The 25,468-nt window shown below is 43.3% G+C and overlaps 2 protein-coding genes across 10 annotated transcripts; both read left to right on the top strand.

The window, feature by feature from the left end:
• The first annotated feature begins 2,316 nt into the window (after window positions 1–2,316).
• Window positions 2,317–15,328, top strand: LOC110529556 (protein NDNF). 6 transcript variants are annotated; one of them, XM_021611846.2, is made up of 5 exons: window positions 2,317–2,825; window positions 5,276–5,379; window positions 5,951–6,161; window positions 7,256–7,380; window positions 13,282–15,328. In XM_021611846.2, the coding sequence occupies exons 3-5, from the start codon at window positions 5,986–5,988 to the stop codon at window positions 14,697–14,699; spliced, it is 1,719 nt and encodes a 572-aa protein (XP_021467521.1). In that variant the 5' UTR covers window positions 2,317–2,825; window positions 5,276–5,379; window positions 5,951–5,985; the 3' UTR covers window positions 14,700–15,328. The 6 variants fall into 6 exon arrangements, with proteins under 6 accessions (XP_021467521.1, XP_021467512.1, XP_036841490.1 ...); XM_021611837.2 differs by lacking the exon at window positions 5,276–5,379; XM_036985595.1 differs by lacking the exons at window positions 2,317–2,825; window positions 5,276–5,379; window positions 5,951–6,161; window positions 7,256–7,380 and adding exons at window positions 7,537–8,944; window positions 9,743–9,902; window positions 11,032–11,141.
• An 822-nt stretch (window positions 15,329–16,150) lies between these two features.
• On the top strand, window positions 16,151–21,962 carry LOC110529567 (dnaJ homolog subfamily C member 9). Of its 4 annotated transcripts, XM_021611925.2 has the most exons (8): window positions 16,208–16,300; window positions 18,764–18,816; window positions 19,809–19,995; window positions 20,101–20,241; window positions 20,547–20,801; window positions 20,897–20,983; window positions 21,077–21,213; window positions 21,655–21,962. In XM_021611925.2, the coding sequence occupies exons 3-7, from the start codon at window positions 19,822–19,824 to the stop codon at window positions 21,182–21,184; spliced, it is 765 nt and encodes a 254-aa protein (XP_021467600.2). In that variant the 5' UTR covers window positions 16,208–16,300; window positions 18,764–18,816; window positions 19,809–19,821; the 3' UTR covers window positions 21,185–21,213; window positions 21,655–21,962. The 4 variants fall into 4 exon arrangements, with proteins under 4 accessions (XP_021467594.2, XP_021467586.2, XP_021467600.2 ...); XM_021611911.2 differs by lacking the exon at window positions 21,655–21,962 and having other exon boundaries at window positions 16,194–16,300; window positions 19,816–19,995; window positions 21,077–21,540; XM_021611903.2 differs by lacking the exon at window positions 21,655–21,962 and having other exon boundaries at window positions 16,209–16,300; window positions 21,077–21,540.
• The last annotated feature ends 3,506 nt before the right edge of the window (window positions 21,963–25,468 follow it).

Here is a 25,468-nt window from a genome sequence, read left to right on the forward strand (position 1 = left end):
TCCCAGGGGACTTGCTCCTTTATCTGTGAAAATGAAATGTGTTGTTGGGGCCACCCCTGGAGGTCCCTGCCTCCCTCTTTGCGTCTTCATCCCCTACATTAATACATTCCCACTCATTACCTCAAGACCTCCTGCCCCACCTCCAACTCCACCACCCCCCATCCCCCACACCCAGGGGAGGGTAAAACTGATGCACAGGGCCCCCCTCCTGTCCTGCCCATTGTCCCTCCCCCCTCTATTCTTACTCACACTCACCTACAATCTTCTTCTCCTCTTTCTGTTGTCACATGTTGGATGTTGTATAGCTAGATCTTTCACATCCCCCAACCCAACCTTCTCCCCTCCCCGTTGTGATCTGATCTGAGATGGTGAGATAGTGTATGTCTCTGTCTTCCCCCTCCCTCACTCTCTTTCTCTCCCTTTCACTCTCCCTTTCTCTCTCTCTCTCTCTCTCTCTCTCTCTCTCTCTCTCTCTCTCTCTCTCTCTCTCTCTCTCTCTCTCTCTCTAGGGACCCTCTGCCAGCTCAGGAGCAGATGGGTGGCTGGTGATGATACGTTGTTAAAAATAAAGATTCCTGTTAACCCGTTGTCAGCTAGCAATCTCTCTCTCTTTCTCAATTCAATTAAAGGGCTTTATTGGCATGGGAAACACATGTTAACATTGCCAAATATCTCTATCTCAAACACTGGCCAGGCAACACTCCACAACACAGTCACTGCACTGTGTTGCTACATCCAGTCACTCTACAAACAGTCACCATGCTGTTTGTCCCGTACAACTGAGCCCCCAACCCTAAAAAAATTCAATTTAATACATGATCGTCATAAAGACGGTGCCTGCATTATGCATGACTTGTAAGCAGACATAAATAATGAATGAAAGTGGCAATTGTGCAGTTTCCTTCATGCAATTATTTAAATGAAATTTTCTCTCTTGGTTTTTGTCGCTCTCAGCGGACAGAGTTAGTCCAGTGACTGTTTGTTGATAAATTATTAAGGGCAATATAAGAGAGGGAAAGCTGTGAGATCAAAAGAAATATCCAGGCCAGCTCTGATGTCGCAGACCCCACCAAAGAAAGAAAGAGAAAATGAGAGATGGAGAGAGGCTCTGCGTTTTGTGGGTGTCTGACCTGGTATACCTGTCATAGGCTAGCAGGCAAGCAGAGTTACCTTATAGATACAACGGCGACAGAGGTGGATTCTGGAACAGGAATACTTTCCTGACATTACTTTTGGATATGCTGATCCATTTCCCCCCACTAAACAGCAGCACTGAAATACATGTAATATACTGCTGTAAATGGGCTATAACCCCCAAAGGTCAATCAGAATCTAGCCTTCAAAGCATCAGCTATATCGTGCTCTGCCAGATTTTCAACTTTTAAAACTTCAGAGGGATTCTAAAGTGGGCCAGGGAGGGAGAAATAGGGGGAGAGCTGATAGCTTAGAAAGAGTTCAGCAGCGGTGAGGGGTCCTTCCTAAAAAAGGTGACAGATTTTGATACTGCGCCGATCATTAATATTCTCATTAATACATTTGCAGGAGGTATTGCTTTAAGCCCCCATATTGCAGAGGGCTCTGAGGTTATTATAATGACAGACAATACCCCCTCTGGGTGAACTGGCGCCATTCAGAGCTCCTCAATAGCCTTGCTGAAGTAGCTAAAGAATGGGTCAGAAAAGCCCTGGTGCGGGAAAAAAAAGAGGGGAGTAGCACACAATGCAAACGATATTGATTAAAGACCAGAGCAGAGAGTACCTACATGAGGCTCTCTATTGTGTGTCTTTGTGTGGCGATGAGAGGGAAGGCTGGGTGGGGTTGGAGAGCCACTGATATCAATGTGCTTCTTGCTCCTCTGAGAGCTGTACTTGTCCCCTACGTGGCTCCGTACCTCCTCACACCACACCACTCCAACCTAGTTCCCGGCTTTAGACATTGCTTGCCCCACTTCTATACTGTGTTGTGCTACTGTCACTGGCTGGTGTGGACACAGTGGTATTTCATTGACATGTCTTCTGTCTGTTAAGCCATTATTCTTGTGTTCATAGTCAATTAGAGGAACTCTTGGCACCAAATCAAAGGCCAGAACAAGATGTGATCTCAAGCTCCCAGTTCATAATCAAGACAGATCTTATCAGATCCTCCAGCGAATGGTTAATGTGGGCAAGTTTTGTATCATCACCCTCTCCCCATCCTCTGCCATTGCTCCTGACAACCCCCCCCCCCCTCTGCACACTCCCTTCACCACCACCCCCACTCTGCGACCTCACCATCCGTCCCCTCACTCTCACCCACTCACTCACTCAGTCACTCTCAGTCTGAACAGACACCCACACACACACACACACACACACACACATTAACACTACACACGTGTGTCTACCTCTGTTCGATTCTTGCTGCTCACTTACCAGTGAGCTCGGAACAGGACTGGAGAATAGGAGAGAAAAAGAGGAGAAGAGAGGAGAGGAGAGGAGAAGAGAGGAGAAGAGAGAGAAGAGAGATAAGCTTTACTCACGGACTGGCTGACATTCACATAGCCATCACAGATCTTCTAGGACACGTACAGAGCAAGGCTCCACGTGTGACTGAGTGGGACCTGCAGATACCCAATACTGTGCCTTGGGACCTGAATACACACATTGGGAGTTGTGCTGTGGTAGCCAGACACCTATTAAAGCAGGAGGCAAACCCCAAGGAAGGGAAGGGGGCGTCCAACAACAATCTGAGTGTTGACTCGAGCTCCTCCTCCCGTCCGTCTCTCATCCTCCTCTTGTCCATCTCTCCTCTCATCCTTCGTATTCTGCTCTGGAGTGCACTGTGAGGTAAGGACACGCATGTTGTCGTTGTCAAGTGCCTGTGTGTGCATCATCTTGAAATGTTCACATCGATAAACAAGCCTGGATGTTATTCAAACTTGTTTTCTACATCAGAGCCTTTTTTCTCTCAGTCTCAGGAGGTTGGAGAAAGCTATGTGGGGGTTTGGAGTACTTTGCATTTGTTGTCGGTGGGACAAATAGATGACGCAGATAGTGAAGCTTTTATGTCGTTCTTCTTGTTTTTATTTACATCATTTTCTACATAGCTTTCCTCTAAACCATTGTATGTTTGACTATGACTGCTTGCTTGTTAATCATTTGTCTAGCTCCCTGTCTGTCAGACTGCCTCGTTCTCTGTGTCTCTCTGTCAGCCTGTATCTCAGTCTGTTCCTCTAGTTCCCCATAAGAGTTGCTAAGTGTGAATGTGTAGTGGGAAGTGATAGCAGAAGGAAAGAGGACCTATGCAATGAAGATCCAGCAAGGGTGTGTGTGTGTGTGTGTGTGTGTGTGTGTGTGTGTGTGTGTGTGTGTGTGTGTGTGTGTGTGTGTGTGTGAGAGAGAGAGAGAGAGAGAGAGAGAGAGAGAGAGAGAGAGAGAGAGAGAGAGAGAGAGAGAGAGAGAGAGAGAGAGAGAGAGAGAGAGAGAGAGAGAGAGAGAGAGAGAGAGAGAGAGAAAGAAGGGGTGGTGGATGTGAGGGAGAGAGAGAGAGGGCTAACACACTCAGACACTAGCAATGGGGTAGAAAAACAGCCGTAAAATCTTATCAAGGTCCAGCTCCCCCTACCCTCCACCTCCCACCCCCTCGCCATATCATGCACCCCCCCACGCCATTTAATCTGTCCCTCCAACCCACTCACAGGAGGCAGATGGGACCCCTGAGTCTAGGACAGAAGGCATCTGACACCGTGTCCCTACTGATAACTTACAGTAGGACTGAGCACTCTGAAACTGACTCCAGGCCTGTGTGCACCGAGACACAGTGAAGGCTGATTAGAGATAGCAAAAATAAAGAAATTAGATAGGAGCGACTTACTGTAAGAGAGACAGAAATGAGAGATGGAGGAAGAAAGAGAGACATGATAATAAACTCAATGCCCCAATCCTGTGGCAGGAGAATGTCCGTGAGGACCGTGTGTGTAAAGCAGTGTATTTATAGAGAGCTTTGGTTAAGTTCACTATGCTCTCTCTCTCTCTCTCTCTCTCTCTCTCTCTCTCTCTCTCTCTCTCTCTCTCTCTCTCTCTCTCTCTCTCTCTCTCTCTCTCTCTCTCTCTCTCTCTCTCTCTCTCTCTCTCTCTCTCTCTCTCTCTCTCTCTCTCTCTCTCTCTCTCTCTCTCTCTCTCTCTCTCTCTCTCTCTCTCTCTCTCTCTCTCTCTCTCTCTCTCTCTCTCTCTCTCTCTCTCTCTCTCTCTCTCTCTCTCTCTCTCTCTGAGAAAAAGGTGCTGTATAGAACCTAAAAGGGTTCTTAGGCTTTCCTCATAGGAGAACCCTTTGAACAATCCTTTATCGTTCCAGGAAATACCCTTTTGGTTCCAAGTAGAACCATTTATATGGAACCAAAAAGGGTTATCCTTTTGGCTGTAATTTGCTGAGGAGACGTATGCATATTTTATTAGCAGGCACATTTAGAGAAAAAACAAGTCTGAATGAGAGAGAAAGACACAGAGAGACAGAGAGAGAGAAGGGGTGTGTGAGAGAGAAGAGGACAGAGAGAGAAAAATAGAGAAGGGGACTGAGGGGGTGGGGTGGGGGGGGGGGCAGAGGTCTGGTTTATAGTATGCATGTGGCACCAGTTATAAGCTCTTTAGACATGGAGCTGCAGTCAACACCACTTAGCTTAATTTGTGTGTCTTCTTCCATCACACTTTCTCTTATTTTCCTGTCACAGTCTCTCTCAATTTCTCATTCTCTATTACTCTGGACCCCATGTCCTTCCCCTCCTCTCATTCTCTATTACTCTGGGCCCATGTCCTTCCCCTCCTCTCATTCTCTATTACTCTGGGCCCATGTCCTTCCCCTCCTCTCATTCTCTATTACTCTAGACCCCATGTTGTTCCCGTTCTCTCATTCCCTATTACTCTGGGCCCATGTCCTTCCCCTCCTCTCATTCTCTATTACTCTGGGCCCATGTCCTTCCCCTCCTCTCATTCTCTATTACTCTGGACCCCATGTCCTTCCCCTACTCTCATTCTCTATTGCTCTGGATCCCAGGTCCTTACACTCCTGTCATTTCTCTCATTAGTCTCTCTCGCTCTCACCCCCTCCCTCTCTCATTTATCTTTCTCCCCATCTCCCTCTCTCCCTGTAAAGCTTTATGGGTTGCTCACTCCTCTACTGAGATAATGAGATCCTCCGTACTTTGTAATGATGCAGCTGTTGTTGGTGTGGAACTTGGAGGTCCCAGGGCCTGATCAAGAATCTGCCTACTGCTTATGTACGATTGTCATCTGATCTGCAGGGCACAGCCTTGACGCTGACAAACACACGCCAACAAGAGGACGTTTTTGAAGACTGTGACTTTGAACGAATGCATTTTCTCTCTGGAGACAAGAGCCAAGACCTGTAATCATATCTACAAATCATCACAACAGCGAGAACAGGAAAGAAAAAAACATCCCAATCTGAAAACGGTTTCAAAGTTCTAGCAGCTTTGTCTGCTGTTGTCAAAATAATCTGTATTCCAATTGGATTATACTAAAGCACCTCCAGGTGTTGTTTACGTCAATCCAAAGTAAATTGGCTGCTTTTCTCCGATAATAAGGGATGTAAAAGACCATGAAAAAATACCCTATATTTAGAGAACAAACCCATTTGAACTACCTTACTATAAATAGAGATATACAGTAAATTCAAAGGAATCCACTTCTGAGTGATATTTGCAATTCACCTCACACTTTGAAAGTCATACAATGAGGGATTTTACACCACGTGTCAAGCTGCGCCATACAGATCCAGAGTATTATAGCAAGACAGTTTGCTTTCCTGCATGAATAATTCCGTGTGAACAGTGGAAATGTTACCTCACATTAATGAATCATCTGCTGCTAGACCTCTTTAGTACTTGATGAATGGTAGGAGCAGAACTATGTGATGGAACTGATGGATGCTTTTTACCTTTCCCCTGTTCTTTCAGTTCCTGGGGGACGGCATAGTGGTGTCTGAGTGTGAATGATGGCAGCGATGGCCTGGCATCTCTGCCTGGCCGTGTCTCTCCTCTGTGGCACCCCCTGGCCCCAAGGACACTCAGCTCTGGCTCCTGAGAACGAGGTGCCACTCCGCCCCACCGCCTGGCTGCCTGATGGAAAGGTCACCACCATACATCTGCCCAAAGGACGCACCCGGAGGTACAGCACAGAGACCCCATCAGGGGAGGTGGATAGTATTGCACACTAAATGTTTATGTTCCATGTCCTGGACATAGATTGAAATACTTAAGAGAGGCCTCTGTTTAATATCCTTTCTTTGTCCAACTTTATACTGTCACTACAAAGGGCTATAATTACAAGGTACCTACATGGTGATTTCCTGTGTAATTCTTCTTGGGTTTGAGCAACAACAATGATAGCCTTAATCTTAATAGCCATTCCTTTAGTTGTTGGAAAGGCAGTGGTTCAGTGCTGTGGCCCCATGGACAGGAAGAGCAGCCCACTTGGCCCAGGCTCTGCTGATCAGTGCCAGTTGTAGAGCTCTAACACTGGGAGCTGTAAATTGGAATCTGGGCATCCGTGTGAGCTGCAGTCTGTCCATTGATGCATTTGTGCATGATGAAACAACATTTTTAGAAAATGAGAAAAAAAATCTGCTAATGATGATTCTAATGAATCAATCAATTAATCCAAGTATTACCCTTCACAACTTTAGCATGGCACAGCTGTTGAGAAACAGCAGCACAGTAGCAGTTGATCCAGAACATACATGTAAAAGAAGGACGATACTTTTCAAAGGGCAGAGTAAATATTCTGGTGGCTGTGATAACATAGAGGTCAATTACGTTACGTCTCGATATTGAATGACTCACCTTGATGAGTGATGCTGGTGACAGTACAAAGACGATCAAATAATGATGTCAGAATCAGCCGGTGGTCAGTAGGTGAGTTTGAATCTAATTCTATTGTGACGATGAACAATAAGCTTGTAGAAGGAGACTATAATGTCTAAGCACAGAGATGTGGTGGGTCTAATGTAGAGATGTGAGCAAAGAGATCTCTTTCTGTACAGCGCAGGTCCATGGAAGTTCATCACGGATTGTTAGTTGACCTCTCCTTGTTAACTTTATGGGTTTATCAGTGTATGGAGAAAAAAGCTGATAGACATTTTGTACATGTTTTAAATGCCTTGGTGGCTACATGTTACAGTACCTTTCTAAGTGTGGGACAAAAAAGGCATGAAAACGTTTGAAGTGGAATCCCTTTTTTGTGTGGTACCTATCTTCGTGCAGGCTGTACTTCACACTGAAGAAGAAGGTTGCGATGATGTCTGTGACCGTCAGTCCCTGTGACCTCCCCGTCGAGTGGACCCTTGAAGCCCGAACCCTGAAGGACAAACCGCCTAAGAGTCTGCACTGTGAGTGTGAAACACTGATAGACAATAAAAGCAATTACACACAACACCCTCTCACATGTAATTTATATTCATATCAATTCGGTTTCATTACACCACAATCCAATTCAAACTGGAGACATTTATTTTTGACATAGTGGCCATTAAAATACTAACCCTGGTCATAAATGTCTACAAGATAGGAGAGACTTAATCAATCAATTGGTCTTGTTCTCTCTTTCCACATCTTTGTTTTCCTCTCTCTCGCTCTCTTACTCACACACACAGTACTGAGCCCAGGATACTGAATAAAACCGGTTTAGTATATCACTGGACAATCTTTCCAAGCATTTTACCTTTTGCTTTCTTTAATTTCAAAGCAAGAAGGACAGTAATATATCTAAATGTCACACTTTTTTCCTGAATGTAAGAGAGATTAGACTGAAGTATTGCCAGTACTTGAGAATAAGAGAGTTAAAACATTTGCCATTTCAAATAAGACATATACTGAGTGCGAAATAGATAGGTTTGTACAGAACGGCATGCAAGTTCTACCCTGTACAGTATAAACTGAAATTCAGCTTAAATAAGACCTTTAGCATTCCATTGAAAATGTATCATATTCACGCCCAAGATCAGACTCTGCAGTTTTTATTTGTGATGCTATGGGCTAAGTGAAACCCAAAATAGAGCATATCTGGTGAAAACCTCTTCAAGAGTTGCAAAGATATAACTTGAGTGACAAAATAAAGAAGAGATAAATCTAAGCTACATAACTACATTAATTTAAATGTTATATTAATCTATAGTTGTGCATCAACAAAAAAAAATGGTACATCGATTAAACACAAAAGTTGCCTATTTAGGCCAGCAATGAACATCCTCCATGACCCTCACCAGCCTGCTTAGTTAAAATCAGTGGGTATTCTAGATGGACAGACAGCTTTATGAAGTTAATAGCGACACATACACTGAGTGTACAAAACATGAGTATTTTTCTGAGGGCAAAGGAGGGTGTAACTCAATACTATGAAGCCGTTCCTAATGTTTTGTACACTCAGTGTAAATCATTCAGTGTGGCTTCCCAACCTATGCCTAAATTATTCAGTTTGATTGTGTAACATTTGGTACCCTTTACTTTCAGTAATAAAGAGTAACTGCCCCTAAAACCCAGGAATCCCTTTGAAAACAGTATGTGTGGCATTGATGTCAGAAACATTTATTCTATTGTTGAAATTGACTAAAAAGTGTACATTGGATACATTTGGTAATAAAGTCAGTATCGTCTAAAACGGAGTGAAACCTCCGTACTTCACAGCGAGTAAATGACGGTTGGGTTTGGATTACAATGTCAACATATCATGCCCCCTTTTTCCAAGCTCCACGTGCACATCGCCCCTCCGCCCACGTCACTTCCCTTCCTTGAATGTGGCTTCATTATTTCATCGCCCTCAACGCGTTCAAAGGATCACTGCGTGAAAAGCTCAATACGGATTGCACAGCCAACAACTATGTTTTTTGCATGCCCTGCGGATGGAACCTATCACGCGGAATAGGTGGTTGGAGTTTATTGCGGTCTCCAGTGGTGGTGAGTATACCGGTAGCTAGACCATAGACTGCTGGTGATGTATATTTTGATCATCATTATCACTGTGATCGCTAGCATAGCTGACTTTAGCTAACTAGTTAGGTACCAAGCTAACGTTAGCCTACCGCAGTACAACTCGGATTTGGCTTGGAAACATGATAACATTTCAAAAGAAGGCAAATAATTAGTAGCAACACCTTTTGTCATGATTCTGATGTCACCAGATAGCCAGCCAACTAAGATTGAGGAAACCACCATATTTTAGCTAGCTAACGTTAGCATTGCTAGCTATCTTTGACGAACTTTTCTAGTAACAGTAATGACAACATTGGCATCGCTCTAAAGTCAATTTGATGACATCATAATATGGCAAAGTTGTTTCCTAATAATTATTTGCGTACTTTAACAATGTCGTCATATTTCCATGCAGCTCTAAATTAGTGTAATTTAGACGAAACTGTCACATTAGCCCCAGAGACGAGATGCAACCCATGTAGGGCACAAATAGGTACTGAATGCAGCTAGTTATGGTGGTACTAGCTAACTCATGTCTGACAACAACAGTGTAGTGACTAGCAGCAACAAACTCAAACCAACCCAGGGCCATAGCAAAATATGTCATATAGTTGGTTGCATAGGGTAACGGCGTAACTGCCCTGAATCTGATCCAATCTGGAGCCAGTCAGTTTTACATCTGTAAAACAGAATTACGATCCAAATGAAATTACTTACGTTATTTTTTGAGCTCTGTTTATAATTGAGGGATGATGATAATCCTTGACCCTGTTTTTCTGTTAGATAAAGTGCACAGTTGGGTGCCAGACTGATCCCCTGGTCATGAATGGACCTACCAAAAGGAGCAAAGGATGGTATCATAACATGCCCAGCAATGTGATTGCAGTGGTGTAGAGACCTCCAAAAATAATTTAGTTCACCTGTTATTTTCACAGCTTCTAAGGTAAGACCTCAGAATAAAAGTTGTCATGTGACACAATTACTCTTGTGACACCTCTGTTGCCATTCTCCCTCAACGATGAAAAGGACACGCCATCATGAGGCCTCTGATAGTGGCCCGTGTTACTGCACTGATGACACAGTCGGCTTCATCAACAACGACAGGGAATGTGTGTTATGTGAAAAGTTGTATTAAAAAATACATGGCTGTAGGCTAATTCCCCAGCCAAGCAAATACAATTAGTAGATACATTTTGGTTAAGTGCATTAGCAAAAAGCTTTGTCCTTTCTGTAGAACAAAATGCAATTTACTACTTGGCTGTCTATTATATCACCCTGTCACAGGCCCTCCCTGTCAACACAACCTCATAAGATTGCCTGCTACAGTTGTTCGAGAGCTGTCCAGTTTACAGCCAAACATGCAGCATAGAGAAGACCAACAAGGGGGCCCTCATCAGCATCATGCAGACATGCCCTGGTGTAACAGTATAACTTTAGACCGTCCCCTCGCCCATACCCGGGCGCGAACCAGGGACCCTCTGCACACATCAACAACAGTCACCCACGAAGCATCGTTACCCATCGCTCCACAAAAGCCGCGGCCCTTGCAGAGCAAGGGGAACCACTACTTCAAGGTCTCAGAGCAAGTGACGTCACCGATTGAAACGCTATTTAGCGCGTACCACCGCTAACTAGCTAGCCGTTTCACATCTGTTACACTGGCTGTGAGCATTCCTATGAATGGAACAGTCAATCACATGTTGGCAAGTATCTGGTTAGCAACCTTCACCTATCGGCGGCAACTGCTTTCACAGGGTCATCTTCTGTACAAATACAGAAGGTAACCTATTTCATGATACATTTGATAACCCAAATGTTGAAACATAATTTATGTAAACTGAAATTATTTGTTGCTTATTTTCTAATTCTTAGATGCATGTAGTGTCCAGGGTATAACCTAGCCTGGTGGATCCAGCCTGATCGCTGTGTTCATCATTCTACTTCACTTCACATTTTAGGATATCTGAAGTGAAATAGAAAGGTGAACGCAGTGATCAGGTTGGTTCCACCAGGCTAGTCATACCCACCATTGATATTGTAATCGTGTGTGACCAACCAGTATCTTTGATAAGGGGCCAGGAGCTGATCTATGCTGCTATGCCCATCAATGGGGCTCTGGCAAAGACCTCGCCTCACCTCTTGCCTGCTCACCAACGGTCGTCGATGGCAAGACCAGACTCACGTAGGTTTAGTCTGACCTGTTCAAAGTTCTACATAAAACCTGTTTGTGTGTCGGATGTGAACTATGTGTTCACAGAAACATGTATGGAGCCAGCACATGTAGACTTGCAAGATTATGTGATGAAGTCCAGACTGACAGACAGGCTTGATACTGATGTTTTTGAATGGAGACCTGGCACTCGGCATTAAAATGTAACTAGACACAACTTATTTGTATTGTCTTTTTTGTTTGTTATTGAATGCTTTCAGTCAATATGGGGAGAGACAAAACCTTGTGTATTCTGCACTGTGATCAGGGAACTCCTGTTATATACAGTATAACACACAGAAAGGTATGACCATACTTGACATGTTTGCCAAGGTAGCCCCATTACCACCAGACAAAATACCAATAGGCACAGTATCTGTATCACCTGGGAATGACAATGAAAGGTGTACATTGTTATGTTAGCTGAACACTGCTTTTATGGCAGTGGTATTAAAACGTTTTCAGCGGGGACACCCACTGCCGACCCCAAATCTAATGACGACCTTAAAAATCTGTAAAATTAGATTTTCACCACAACAAATAAAATTGAGAACAGTTGTATACATTTACTCAATTGTATTTTTCAAATGATCTTCCTCGGTAAGGTTTGTATATTGTCCCATGCAATAATCTGTACTCTGAATGTTTTATTTATTATGTGATGGGTTGTTTATTCTACATGGGCCTGTTACTACTTTTGAAAATGATCAAAACTCTTAGTTTAGAATATCTACATAAATTCAGCAATTGCATTCTTCCCATGTCACTCTGTAGGATACTGACCTATTCAAAACTTCCTCCGGCATCTGACCATCTGCCTGTAGTTATTGAGCTCAACCTGCAGGAGGTTTGTTGTGATTGAGTTTGGGGGAAACGGCTGCGGGCAAGGTTCTGTCAGATGAGTGTCTTGGTGGTGGAAAGGATACACCACATCAAACGACACCTCCAAGCCAACTCATGTTTGGCTTCGATCATGGCCGTCAATCCCATTTATTTATAAAGCCCTTATATCAGCAGTTGTCTCAAAGTGCTTATACAGAAACCCAGCCTAAAAACACAAAGAGCAAGCAATGCAGATGTAGAAGCACAGTGGTTAAGAAAACCTCCCAAGAAAGGCAGGAACTTACAAATAAATTTAGAGGAACCAGGCTCTGAGGGATGGACAGTCCTCTTCTGGCTGTGCCGGGTGGAGATTATAAGAGTACATGGCTATTAATGCCAGATCGTTCTTCAAGATGTTCAAACGTTCATCGATGACCAGCAGGGTCAAATACTAATCCCGGTGGTTATAGAGGGTGCAACAGGTCAGCACCTCAGGAGGAAATGTTAGTTGGCTTTTCATAGCTGAGCATTCAGAGGTCGAGACAGCAGGTGCGGTAGATTGGGTGGGGGGGGTCAAAACAGCAGGTCTGGGACAAGGCAGTGTGTCCGGTGAGAGAGATGGGAGAATTAGAGGGAGCATACCTAAGATCACACAAGACACCAGATAAGACAGGATAATTACACCAGATAGGACAGACTGACCCTTGCCCCCCAGCACATAGACTACTGTAGCATTGATACTGGAGACTGCGAGGGGGGGGGGTCGGGGGGAAACTGTGGCCCCTTCAGACAGGGCCAACCAGGCAGGATACAACCCCAACCACTTTGCCAAAGCACAGCCCACACCAAAGTGATATCACTAACTTAGTACCCTGAGAAAAGGCGGAATAAAGACCACAAAGTTCTTCCCCACCGCACAGGCCAAAGGGGACGCAAAACCGGATAGAATGATCACATCAGTGACTCAATGCCACCAGCATTTCTTGAGGCGCAAGCCAAAAAACTAGGCCAACTCAGCAGGTGCAGTTCCCCTTTATGTCAGGAGAAACTATAAATGCTTATGGTGAAAAGGGGTTCATATGAATAAGGTAAACTCTTTTTAGCACTTAATTGATTATAGTTGAGTATTGTATGAATTAAAAGTAATCAAGATGAATATAGAACTGTATTACTATCTTCAATGACTGTGAGAGCACGTTCTGTCTAGTTAGTGTAAGTCTGTGTGTGGCACTGTGTGCATGTAGGAGGCAGAATATTCATGACCTGTGGCTTAACAGTGTTTTCTGCACAGGGAGTACCAAGAAGAGTATGCCAGAGGTGTGGTGGAGAGGACCTGGAACTGAAGCCAAGATACACACCTACACTGGCAACGCCATGAACACCTACACAGGTCCTTCGTACGCCCCAGCATCTATCTACATCCTCAGGCTGCGGTCCAAGGACCAGGACACCAGGGCTACTGTGTACCTCCATGAGGGCTCTGGGACCTCCTGGGCCTTCCCACAGCTTCCCTCTGACTCCCGTGTCCACACCCTGGGTGTAGGAATGACCAGTGTCACCCTCAGCTGGGCCCCCAGTGCCCCCCTCAAAAGGCTGCACACCCAACGCAGCTATGACTACTGTGTCCTCGTCAATCGCAAACACAACTACCGCAACCTTTGTGCCGCCCAGGAGGGCATCAGGAAGGAGCGGGAGAAAGACAAGAAAAGGGAGAAGGACAAACAGAGGAAAGTAACTGTGTGGCCGATTCTCAAAGACTGGTGGTGGCAGCAGTGGGATGCTGACACTGAGCTCCAGTCACCCGCTGCGCTCCGTGACGACTATGGTCATCTTCAATGTGTTTGTAAGGGAACAGAGAGCGTGTGCACGGTCTCTGAGCTCGTCCCTGACACGCAATACTACTTTGACGTTTTTTTGATTGACAGGCTAAATGGAACCAGTGCCGCATATACTGGAACATTCGCTCAAACACACGAGGAGGCCCGACCAGCTATCACACCACTTAGGGAAGGGGAGCTCCGGTGGGTGACCTTCCAGGATGGAGGCTCAACCTCTGGGGAATTCTTTAGCTTCCGCCCCCGGGGCTGGCAACAGAGTGGCCTGCTCACTCTACAGAGCTGCGAAAGCAGTGAGAAGATCAACATCACTGTTTCCAGCAAGGGCAAAGAGCTCAGCTCCCAGGCTGTGGGAGAAAACCTTGCTCAGATCTGGCTCCAGGGCAGCCCTTCCTACCTCATCCACTTGGAGAAAGAGGGAACGGCGGCTCCCAGACAAGCTGCTCCAGGAGTGCTGAAGGCCTCTGTTAAGATGCAGGCGTCCTCCACTTACCATCGTCAAGGGATACCTTCGCTCCCCTCCACTCTGCAGATAAAGTCTTTCAACAGGCTCAGGAGCTGTGAATCTGTCACCCTGGCCTGGATGGGCACAGAGGAGAGGAGCCTTTACTGCGTGTACCGCCAGAGGCTGGGTAAGGGGGGAGGTAAGAAGGGAGGCACGGCACCCTGCCTGGGGCCTGAGTCACGGTCGGACACTGAGAGGGTCCTGTGTAAATACTTCCAGGAGCTCAACCCTCGACGGGCTGTCACGACTGCTGTGATCGGAGGCCTGGAGCCTGGGGTGGCCTACATATTTGATGTCTATCTAATGAGACGCTGGGGGATCCCCATAAAGTACAGCAGCAAGACAGTAAGAACCAGGAAGGAGTGCTGAGCTGCTGCCCACTCCTAGTCTCAGTCTGCAGCAGCATTGGACTTAACAAAGAGGTGATTTACAAAGACTTACCATGAAAAAGTCATTCTACTACGAGGGAGACTGTTAAGAAATGTGGTACACTCTGTGAAGAGTGGTCACATTTGAACACTGGTACTCATGGATTGGGTAGGAGTAGCAGAGGGGCGACTGCACACCAGCAAAATTCATTCCATTTCAGTAACCTGTGCTTTTTGTCTTTTTGTTTATAGTTGTTGATGATGTGCCAGTTGTCCAGGTACTAATTGTGTGACTGAGTACAAAGGAGGATCTAAGTTTTTGATTAATACAAATTTTCATTGAAGACTGTGCCAAAAGATATGCAACAGAAGCAGATAGAGATTTGATTATACTTTGCAATGGGGAGAGGGCAATAACCTACAGTATATATTTAGTGCTGCATTGTTTTGTTTCAATATTCTACAGGCTTAAAACACAGATAGGGTAATCTATTGATGCTTAGCGCAAAGTTAATGTGTATCTTGTGTTCTGCTTTCGCATGAAGTAGATAAAATTTGTTAGCGACTAGCTTCATTGTCGTTGATGTATTATTGTGCTATACATCAATAAACACACATTAGGTATCTGTATCCTGGTATCAACATTCATCACTATCCTCTTTTGGTTGACTTGTCTCTGCTTAGTTAGTTGAGAAAACAAATTGAGATCAACACACCCCTACCCTATACTAACTTGCATTTATTTATCTCTAGGCTGCTTGGATGATTACTACAAAACTAAAGAGTAAGACTAAAGATCATAAAAAAATATCTCAAATCTAAAGAACATGATTTAAAATACTTTCGATGACAATATTATTGATATAGAGGCAATAATGATTGAGAGATCACTGCACTTCCTGATTTGACCTCATTAAGAAATGCTAGCGGCCATGTCTGAATTCAAACTTGAGTTGGTTTTTGGGTGTGGTTTGATGTGGGTGTCTCTTGTGTGTTTGAAGGTGGGAACAGGTAGCCAAATTATATTGCCACTGGGTACACAGCCAGCCGCACCAATGGCGTTTTGACCACGTGCTTTAAGACCCAAACGGCGTTTCATACGACAGAGCCCGGACTCACTCGAACCCAGAATATCTAGTGGCACAGCTACTGATGCTGTGCCCGACCACCCCGCCACTCGCTAAGTCACTGTACCTGCTTCAACAGACAGAATGGGTGTTAATCAACCTGTGCCTAAAATTATTGACACAAATAGTTACCACAGTCACAAAGTCATAAACCCCGCCCATGTAAAAAACAGGTATCTTCTAAAAATGAGATTTGAAACCTAACCTAACCTAACCTAACCTCACCAAACTGCTAACTGTATGCCTAACACTAACCGTAAATTAAGACATATTAAGCACGTTTTTCATTCTCTTTTACGATAGACTTTGCGGATGTGGTAACTAGTGAAAGCCACACAAACGTAACACGCTAAAAAAAAGGTGCGTTTACGCTACGTACACTCCGTTGACAGGACAGCGCGCCAAATTTTGTAAACAAAGCAAGTGAAGCTTTCAACCAGATATCCACCATTTTGATAAAGAGGAAGGTTTCAAGGTAGGTAGAGGTTTTAAAACGCTATTACAAATAACGTGTGCAGGCAATAATTGTTTTGAAATAATTTACAGGGGCTTTCTGCACTGCATTTTTTTTTTTAAAGGGCGACAATGCCACTGTTTTGGTAAACAAGAGGGCTGGAGAAATGTAGCGAAGTACGTAAGCGAACCACTCAAAATTGATGGACAAAACTAGCTATGCATGCATACATACATACAGTAGCTACAAGGACTGAACATCAACGGGAATACAATTGCAGTTTTAATCATGTTTTGACGCTATACAGTGTTAGCCTAAAATGTCATTGTTTACAAACAATGGAGTTAAACAATATTGTATTTTGGGTTCTGATGGGGTATAGCAGTTGAACTAAGCTCATGAGTGATGTATAAGTTATATTCTTCAAGAATCATTGGCTATAACGTTATGTGGTTACATTTCTCCAGCCCTTAGTTATACACACACATATATATATACACACACACACACACACACACACACACTTGAAGTCGGGAAGTTTACATACACCTTAGCCAAATACATTTAAACTCAGTTTTTCACAATTCCTGACATTTAATCCTAGTAAAAATTCCCTTTTCTTAGGTCAGTTAGGATCACCACTTTATTTTAAGAATGTGAAATGTCAGAATAATAGTAGAGAGAATGATTTATTTCAGCTTTTCTTTCTTTCATCACATTCCCAGTGGGTCAGAAGTTTAAATACACTCAATTAGTATTTGGTAGCATTGCCTTTAAATTGTTTAACTTGGGTCAAACGTTTTGGGTAGCCTTCCACCATAAGTTAGGTGAATGTTGGCCAATTCCTCCTGACAGAGCTGGTGTAACTGAGACAGAGGTTTGTAAGGCCTACTTGCTCGCACACACTTTCCCCACACATTTCTATAGGATTGATGTCAGGGCTTTGTGATGGCTACTCCAATACCTTGACTTTGTTGTCCTTAAGCCATTTTGCCACAACTTTGGAAGTATGCTTGGGGTCATTGTCCATTTGGAAGACCCATTTGTGAACAAGCTTTAATTTCAATTGTCTTAATATGTTGCTTCAATACATCCACATCCTCATGATGCCATCTTTTTTGTGAAGTGCACCAGTCCCTCCTGCAGCAAAGCACCCCCACAACATGATGCTGCCACCCCCGTGCTTTACGGTTGGGATGGTGTTCTTCGGCTTGCAACCCCCCCCCCCCCCCCCCCCCCCCCCCCCCCCCCTTTTCCTCCAAACATAACAATGGTCATTAAGGCCAAACAGTTCTATTTTTGTTTCATCAGACCAGAGGACATTTCTCCAAAAAGTACGATCTTTGTCCCCATGTGCAGTTGCAAACCGTAGTCAGGCTTTTTTTTATGGAGGTTTTGGAGCAGTGGCTTCTTCCTTGCTGAGCGGCCTTTCAGGTTATGTCGATATAGGACTTGTTTTACTGTGGATATCGATACTTTTGTACCCGTTTCCTCCAGCATCTTCACAAGGTCCTTTGCTGTTGTTCTGGGATTGATTTGCACTTTTCTCACCAAAGTACGTTCATCTCTAGGAGACAGAACGCGTCTCCTTCCTTAGCGGTATGACGGCTGCGTGGTCCCATGGTGTTTATACTTGCTTGCTATTGTTTGTACAGATGAACGTGGTACTTTCTGGGGTTTGGAAATTGCTCCGAAGGATGAACCAGACTTGTGAAAGTCTACAATAGTTTTTCTGAGGTCTTGGCTGATTTCTTTTGATTTTCCCATGATGTTAAGCAAAGAGGCACTGAGTTTGAAGGTAGGCCTTGAAATACATCCACAGGTACACCTCCAATTGACTAAAATGATGTCAGAAGCTTCTAAAGCCATGCCATCATTTTCTGGAATTTCCCGAGCTGTTTAAAGGCACAGTCAACTTAGTGTATGTAAACTTCTGACCTACTGGAGTTGTGATACAGTGAATTATAAGTGAAACAATCTGTCTGTAAACAATTGTTGGAAAAATTACTTGTGTCAGGCACAAAGTAGATGTCCTAACCAACTTGCCAAAACTATAGTTTGTTAACAAGAAATTTGTGGAGTGGTTGAAAACGAATTTTAATGACTCCTAGTATTTGTAAACTTACGACTTCAACTGTATATACAGTACTATTCAAAGTTTGGACACACCTACTCATTCAAGTTTTTCTTTATTTTGTACTATTTTCTACATTGTAGTATAATAGTGAAGCATTCAACACTTTTTTTTATTTAGTTTTGCTATTTTGCACCCCAGTATCTCTACTTGCACATCATCATCTGCACATCTCACTCTAGTGTTAATGCTAAATTGTAATTATTTCTCCTATTGCTTTACCTCCCTAATCTTACTACATTTGCACACACTGTACATATAGTTTTGTATTGTGTTATTGACTGTATGTTTGTTTATCCCATGTGTAACTCTGTGTTGTTGTTTTTGTTACACTGCTTTATCTTGGCCAGGTCGCAGTTGTAAATGAGAACTTGCCTCAACTGGCCTACCTGGTTAAAGAAAGGTGAAATATATACAAATATTTTTAAAGATGGAATCATGTAGTAACCAAACAAGTGTTAAACAAAGTAGCCACCATTTGCCTTGATGACAGCTTTGCACAATTTTGGCATTCTCTCAACCAGCTTAACCTGGAATGCTTTTTCAACAGTCCTGAAGGAGTTCCCACATATGTTGAGCACTTGTTGGCTGCTTTTCCTTCACTCTGAGGTTCAACTCATCCCAAACCATCTCAATTGTTTTGAGGTCGGGTGATTGTGGAGGTCAGGCAAGTCTCTTCTTCTTATTGGTGACCTTTAGTAGTGATTTCTCTGCAGAAATTTGACCACGAAGGCCTGATTCACGCAGTCTCTTCTGAACAGCTGATGTTGAGATGTGTCTGTTACTTGAACTCTGAAGCATTTATGTGGGCTGCCATTTCTGAAGCTGGTAACTCTAATGAACTTATCCTCTGCAGCATAGATAACTCTGGGTATTCCTTCCCTGTGGCGGTCCTCATGAGAGCCAGTTTCATCATAGCGCTTGATGGTTTTTGCGACTGCACTTGAATACATTTTTAATGTTCTTGAAATTTTCCTCATTGGCTGACCTTCATGTCTTAAAGTAATGATGGAATGTCTTTTCTCTTTGCTTATTTGAGCTGTTCACGCCATAATATGGACTCGGTATTTTACCAAATAGGGCTGTCTTCTCTATACCCGCCTACCTTGTCACAACACAACTGATTTGTCTCAAACACAAAGGAAAGAAATTTCACAAATTAACTTTTAAGAAGGCATACCTGTTAATTAAAATGCATTCTAGGTGACTATCTCATGAAGCTTGTTGAGAGAATGCCAAGAATGTGCAAAACTGTCATGAAGGCAAAGGGTGGCAACTTTGAAGAATCTCAAAAATTAAATATATTGAGATTTGTTCAACACCTTTTTGATTACTACATGATTCGATATGTGTTATTTCATAGTTTCAATCGCAGATTTCCCTTTTAACCTAAAGTTGACAGATCGGGATGTGGCTACTCGACCAGTGTCAAGCACTGTTCAACACCTCCAGCCTCTATGGGGTGCTGGGCGTTTCCAAGGAGGCGACAGACGCAGAGATCCGACACAGCTACTACAAGGTGTCGCTCAGGGTTCACCCAGATCGTGCTCCCGAAGACTTGCAGGCAACAGAGAAATTTCAGGTGGGAAAGTGTCATCTAAAACACCTACTCAAATCTGCAGTTAGCCTAGTTCACCTAGCTAACTGTCTAGAGTTGTATTTTACTGTATTTACCCCTTTCTTTCAGGTGCTTGGGAAGTTATATGCCGTGTTGAGTGACAAGGAGCAGAGGGCAATGTATGATGAGCAGGGACTTGTGGCTGAGGAATCTGACTCACTGCAGCAGGACCAATGCTGGGAGGAGTACTGGAGGTTGCTGTTCCCTAAGGTAGCCTAACTATATAACTATCTAAAGCTGATTAACATCTTCACCATACACCGTATTTACTTTTTAGGCCCTCCTGAGAGAACTTTTCTTTTTCATACCTTAGCCATAAAATAGTCACTAGACGTGTGTAATTTTGAGTAATGTACCTTAATCATTACAAGACTGTCATCAGCATCACCCAGTACCATCTTCCTCTGTATCTCCCCAGCTTCTTGACTTCCTTTATCCGCCTGGAAGCAAATAACAAACACCCAGTATAATGTCACAATTAGAATTTGTTCTAACAACCATCTCTCCTTCATTAGATCACATTGGAGGACATCCAGGAGTTTGAGAGGAAGTACAAAGGCACGGAGGAGGAGAGGCAGGATGTGATGCAGATTTACCTGCAGCACCAGGGGAACATGGACGCCATCATGGCCTCAGCCCTGTGCTGCTCTCAGGAGGACGAGCCCAGGATCACAGCCCTTATACAGACAGCCATCCAGGCAGGGGAGCTCACGGCCTACCCTGCTTTCACCCAGGAGAGCACCAGGAAGAAGAAAACACGCAAACATAAGGTACAGTGTGCTTTATACAAATACTTGTACACACTCACTTCCTCTGTTGGTAATTATTTTTAGTTCATATTTGTGAGAATACTTTGTTCTTCCAGGCTGATGAAGAAAGACAAGAAGCTGAGGAGAGGCAGAGAGAGATGGGACTCAATGATGCTGATGACAGTCTTGTAATGATGTTAAAGGTAAGTTGAATCACACAACCAAGATCTTAACTGGTGACTGTTTTAGGGGTTCAGGTACAGCATTAATGGTGTGTATTTTTGTCGCGTTAACAGCAAAAGCAGAAGTCCAGAGAGCAGAATTTGAACTCTTTCCTGTCTGACCTGGAAGCCAAATACTCCAAGGGAGGAAAAGCCAAAGCAGGAGGGAATGGAAAAAAGTGAAGACTTCAAACCCTTGAAGTTAAGACAAGGTAGAGGTTAAGGTCAAATTGTTATCAACTTGACAACTGCATGCCCCCTAGTCACACATCTATCACGTATTTCTATACAAATGATCTTACAATGATCTAAGCTCCGCTAGCTCTCTGCTGAAAGTAGAATATGGCTTCTACTGCAGTGAGGTGAATCGTCCCAGTACTTAAACAGCCCCTCTATTCCCTCGAAAGTCTCCTGTGCCTTACACTAAGCCCTCATCACATTAAGGTTTGTTAGGAAAACATCTAACACCTACCTTTTAGTTGGCGTCTCTCTGCTTGTCTTTTCTCTTCCCATTAAGGTATGCTATGTGAAACCCCAAAGTTTTGTGCTTGTCTTTTTTAAATGGGAAAATGAAGGTAATGTGCTTATAAAAGTACAAAGCAGCCAGTCGAAGCATGTCAGTGTTCAAAAGGCTTTTGTTTCTCCCTGCATAGTTGGACTTGCCATCCGGGTCATCCTACGAAAATTGTCTTTCCTGTCCCCTACCTTAACCACCAGGAAAAACACTTATGTTAGATAATGACATGTTGTTTTAATTTAAGTGTTTTGTTAATCAAACTATTTGTATATAGTGCGTTCGGAAAAGTATTCAGAATCCCTTGATTTCCCCCACAATATTACTTTACAGCCTTATTCTAAAATGTATTAAAAAACATGTTTTTCCTCAATCTACACATAATACCCCATAATGACAAAGCAAAAACAGGTTTAGACATTTTTGCAAATTTATTTAAAATGAGCTATCATATTTACATAAATATTCAGACCCTTTACTCCGTACCTTGTTGAAGCACCTTTGGCAGCGATTACAGCCTCGAGTATTCTTGGGTATGACGCTACAAGCTTGGCACACTTGTATTTGGGGAGTGTCTCCCATTCTTCTCTGCAGATCCTCTCAAGCTCTGTCAGGTTGGATAGGGATCGTCGCTGTACAGCTATTTTCAGGTCTCTCCAGAGATGTTCGATTGGGTTCAAGTCCGGGGTCTGGCTGGGCCACTCAATGACATTCATAGCCTTGTCCCGAAGCAACTCCTGCATTGTCTTGGCTGTGTGCTTAGGGTCTTTACCCCAGTCTGAGGTCCTGAGCACTCTGGAGCAGGTTTTCATCAAGGATCGCTCTGTACTTTGCTCTGTTCATCTTTCCCTTTATCCTGACTAGTCTCCCAGTCCCTGACACTGGAAAACATCCCCACAGCATGATGCTGCCACCACCGTGCTTCACTGTAGGGATGGTGCCACGTTTCTTCCAGACGTGACGCTTGGCATTCTGGCCAAAGAGTTAAATCTTGGTTTCATCAAGATTCATCTATAACGTAACAAAATGTGGAAAAAGGGAAGGGGTCTGAATACTTTCCAAATGCACTATATATACACACAGTTGAAGTCAGATGTTTACATACACCTTAGCCAAATACATTTAAACTCAGTATTTCACAATTCCTGACATTTAATCCTAGTAAGAATTCCCTGTCTTAGGTCAGTTAGGATCACCACTTTATTTTAAGAATGTGAAATGTCAGAATAATAGTAGAGAGAATGATTTAGTTCAGCTTTTATTTTTTTCATCACATTCCCAGTGGGTCAGAAGTTTACATACACTCAATTAGTATTTGGTAGCATTGCCTTTAAATTGTTTAACTTGGGTCAAACGTTTCAGGAAGCCTTCCACAAGCTTCCCACAATAAGTTGGGTGAATTTTGGCCCATTCCTCCTGACAGAGCTGGTGTAGCTGAGTCAGGTTTGTAGGCCTCCTTGCTCGCACACGCTTTTTCAGTTCTGCCCACAAATTTTCCAAAGGATTGAGGTCGGGGCTTTGTGATGGCTACTCCAAAACCTTGACTTTGTGGTCATTAAGCCATTTTGCCACAACTTTGGAAGTATGCTTGGGGTCATTGTCCATTTGGAAGACCCATTTGCGACCAAGCTTGATGTCTTGAGATGTTGCTTCAATATATCCACATCATTTTCCCACTCCATGATGCCATCTATTTTGTGAAGTGCACCAGTCCCTCCTGCAGCAAAGCACCCCCACAACATGATGATGCCACCCCCGTGCTTCAAGGTTGGGACGATGTTCTTCGGTGCAAGCCTCCCCCTTTTTCCTCCAAACATAACGATGGTCATTATTGCCAAACAGTTCTATTTTTGTTTCATCAGACCAGAGGACATTTCTCCAAAAAGTACGATGTTTGTTCTCATGTGCAGTTGCAAACCGTAGTCTGTTTTTTTTATGGTGGTTTTGGAGCAGTGGCTTCTTCCTTGCTGAGCGGCCATTCAGGTTATGTCGATATAGGACTCGTTTTACTGTGGATATAGATACATTTGTACCTGTTTCCTCCAGCATCTTCACAAGGTCCTTTGCTGTTGTTCTGGGATTGATTTGCACTTTTCGCACCAAGTACGTTAATCTCTAGGAGACCAAATGCGTCTCCTTAGCAGTATGACGGCTGCGCGGTCCCATGGTGTTTATACTTGCTCACTATTGTTTGTACAGATGAACGTGGTACCTTCAGGCATTTAGAAATGGCTCCCAAGGATGAACCAGACTTGAAGGTCTAAAAAAATAATAATAATTGGAGGTCTTGGCTGATTTCTTTTCCTATTCCCATGATGTCAAGCAGAGGCACTGAGTTTGAAGGTTGGCCTTGAAATACATCCACAGATACACCTCCAATTTACTCAAATGATGTCAATTAGCCTATCGGAAGCGTCTCAAGCCATGACATAATTTTCTTGAATTTCCCAAGCTGTTTAAAAGCACAGTCAATTTAGTGTATGTAAACTTCTGACCCACTGGAATTGTGATTTAAATGAAATAATCTGTTTGTAAACAATTGTTGGAAAAAGGACTTGTGTCATGCACAAAGTAGATGTCCTAACCGACTTGCCAAAAGTTTGTTAACAAGAAATTTGTGGAGTGGTTGAAAAACGAGTTAATCCAACCTAAGTCTATGTAAACATTTCGTAGAAAATATATTTTTCTCCCACTCGAAATGTCATAATACATTAGAAAGTATTAGTTTAGTGGATTACTTAAACTAATGTCAACTAAATATAACTAATTTACAGGGAATAGCTCTCCCTCATGTCAATGGTGTACGCCATTAAATAAAATTTATAAAAACAACATCCTTGTGAACTTCTTCCTGGGTCGAATGTTCATTGGAGCTGTTTTGAAAAGCACATGGTGAGTCTGCAGTAGAGGTCGACCGATTATGATTTTTCAACGCCGACACCGATTATTGGAGGACCAAAAAAGCCGATACTGATTAATCGGCCGATTTTTATTTATTTATTTGTAATAATGACAATTACAACAATACTGAATGAACACTTATTTTAACTTAATATAATACATCAATAAAAATCAATTTAGCCTCAAATAAATAATGAAACATGTTCAATTTGGTTTAAATCATGCAAAAACAAAGTGTTGGAGAAGTAAAAGTGCAATATGTGTCATGTAAAAAAGCTTTGAGTTCCTTGCTCAGAACATGAGAACATATGAAAGTTGGTGGTTCCTTTTAACATGAGACTTCAATATTCCAAGGTAAGAGGTTTTAGGTTGTAGTTCATAAGGTATTTATAGGACTATTTCTCTCTATACCATTTTGTATTTCATATACCTTTGACTATTGGATGTTCTTATATGCACTTTAGTATTGCCAGTGTAACAGTATAGCTTCCGTCCCTCTCCTTGCCCCTACCTGGGCTCGAACCAGGAACACATCAACAACAGCCACACTCAAAGCAGCGTTACCCATCGCTCCACAAAAGCCGTGGCCCATGCAGAGCAAGGGGGAATAACTACTCCCAAGTCTCAGAGCGATTGACGTTTGAAACGCTATTAGCGTGCACCCCACTAACTAGCTAGCCATTTTACATCGGTTACATCATCCATTAGGCTGATAGGCTTGAAGTCAGAAACAGCGCTGTGCTTGCGAAGAGCTGCTGGCAAAATGCACGAAAGTGCTGTTTGAACGAATGCTTACGAGCCTGCTGCTGCCTACCATCGCTCAGTCAGACTGCTCTATCAAATATCAAATCATAGACTTAATTATAACATAACACACAGAAATACGAGCCTTTGGTCATTAATATGGTCGAATCCGGTATCATTTCGAAAACAAAACGTTTATTATTTCAGTGAAATACGGAACCGTTCTGTATTTTATCTAACGGGTGGCATCCATAAATCTAAATATTCTTGTTACATTGTACAACCTTCAATGTTATGTCATAAATACG

This window comes from Oncorhynchus mykiss, chromosome 1 (genome assembly GCF_013265735.2).
Source record: "Oncorhynchus mykiss isolate Arlee chromosome 1, USDA_OmykA_1.1, whole genome shotgun sequence".
NCBI classification, from domain to species: Eukaryota; Metazoa; Chordata; class Actinopteri; order Salmoniformes; family Salmonidae; genus Oncorhynchus; species Oncorhynchus mykiss.

Coding starts and splice junctions, on each gene's coding strand:
- LOC110529556 (XM_021611846.2), top strand. CDS start 5,986: ATGATGGCAGCGATGGCCTGGCATCTCTGCCTGGCCGTGTCTCTCCTC. Junction 6,162..7,255: donor CCCAAAGGACGCACCCGGAG/GTACAGCACAGA, acceptor ATCTTCGTGCAG/GCTGTACTTCACACTGAAGA. Junction 7,381..13,281: donor ACCGCCTAAGAGTCTGCACT/GTGAGTGTGAAA, acceptor TTTTCTGCACAG/GGAGTACCAAGAAGAGTATG.
- LOC110529567 (XM_021611919.2), top strand. CDS start 19,822: ATGTGGCTACTCGACCAGTGTCAAGCACTGTTCAACACCTCCAGCCTC. Junction 19,996..20,100: donor AGGCAACAGAGAAATTTCAG/GTGGGAAAGTGT, acceptor CCTTTCTTTCAG/GTGCTTGGGAAGTTATATGC. Junction 20,984..21,076: donor GTCTTGTAATGATGTTAAAG/GTAAGTTGAATC, acceptor TCGCGTTAACAG/CAAAAGCAGAAGTCCAGAGA.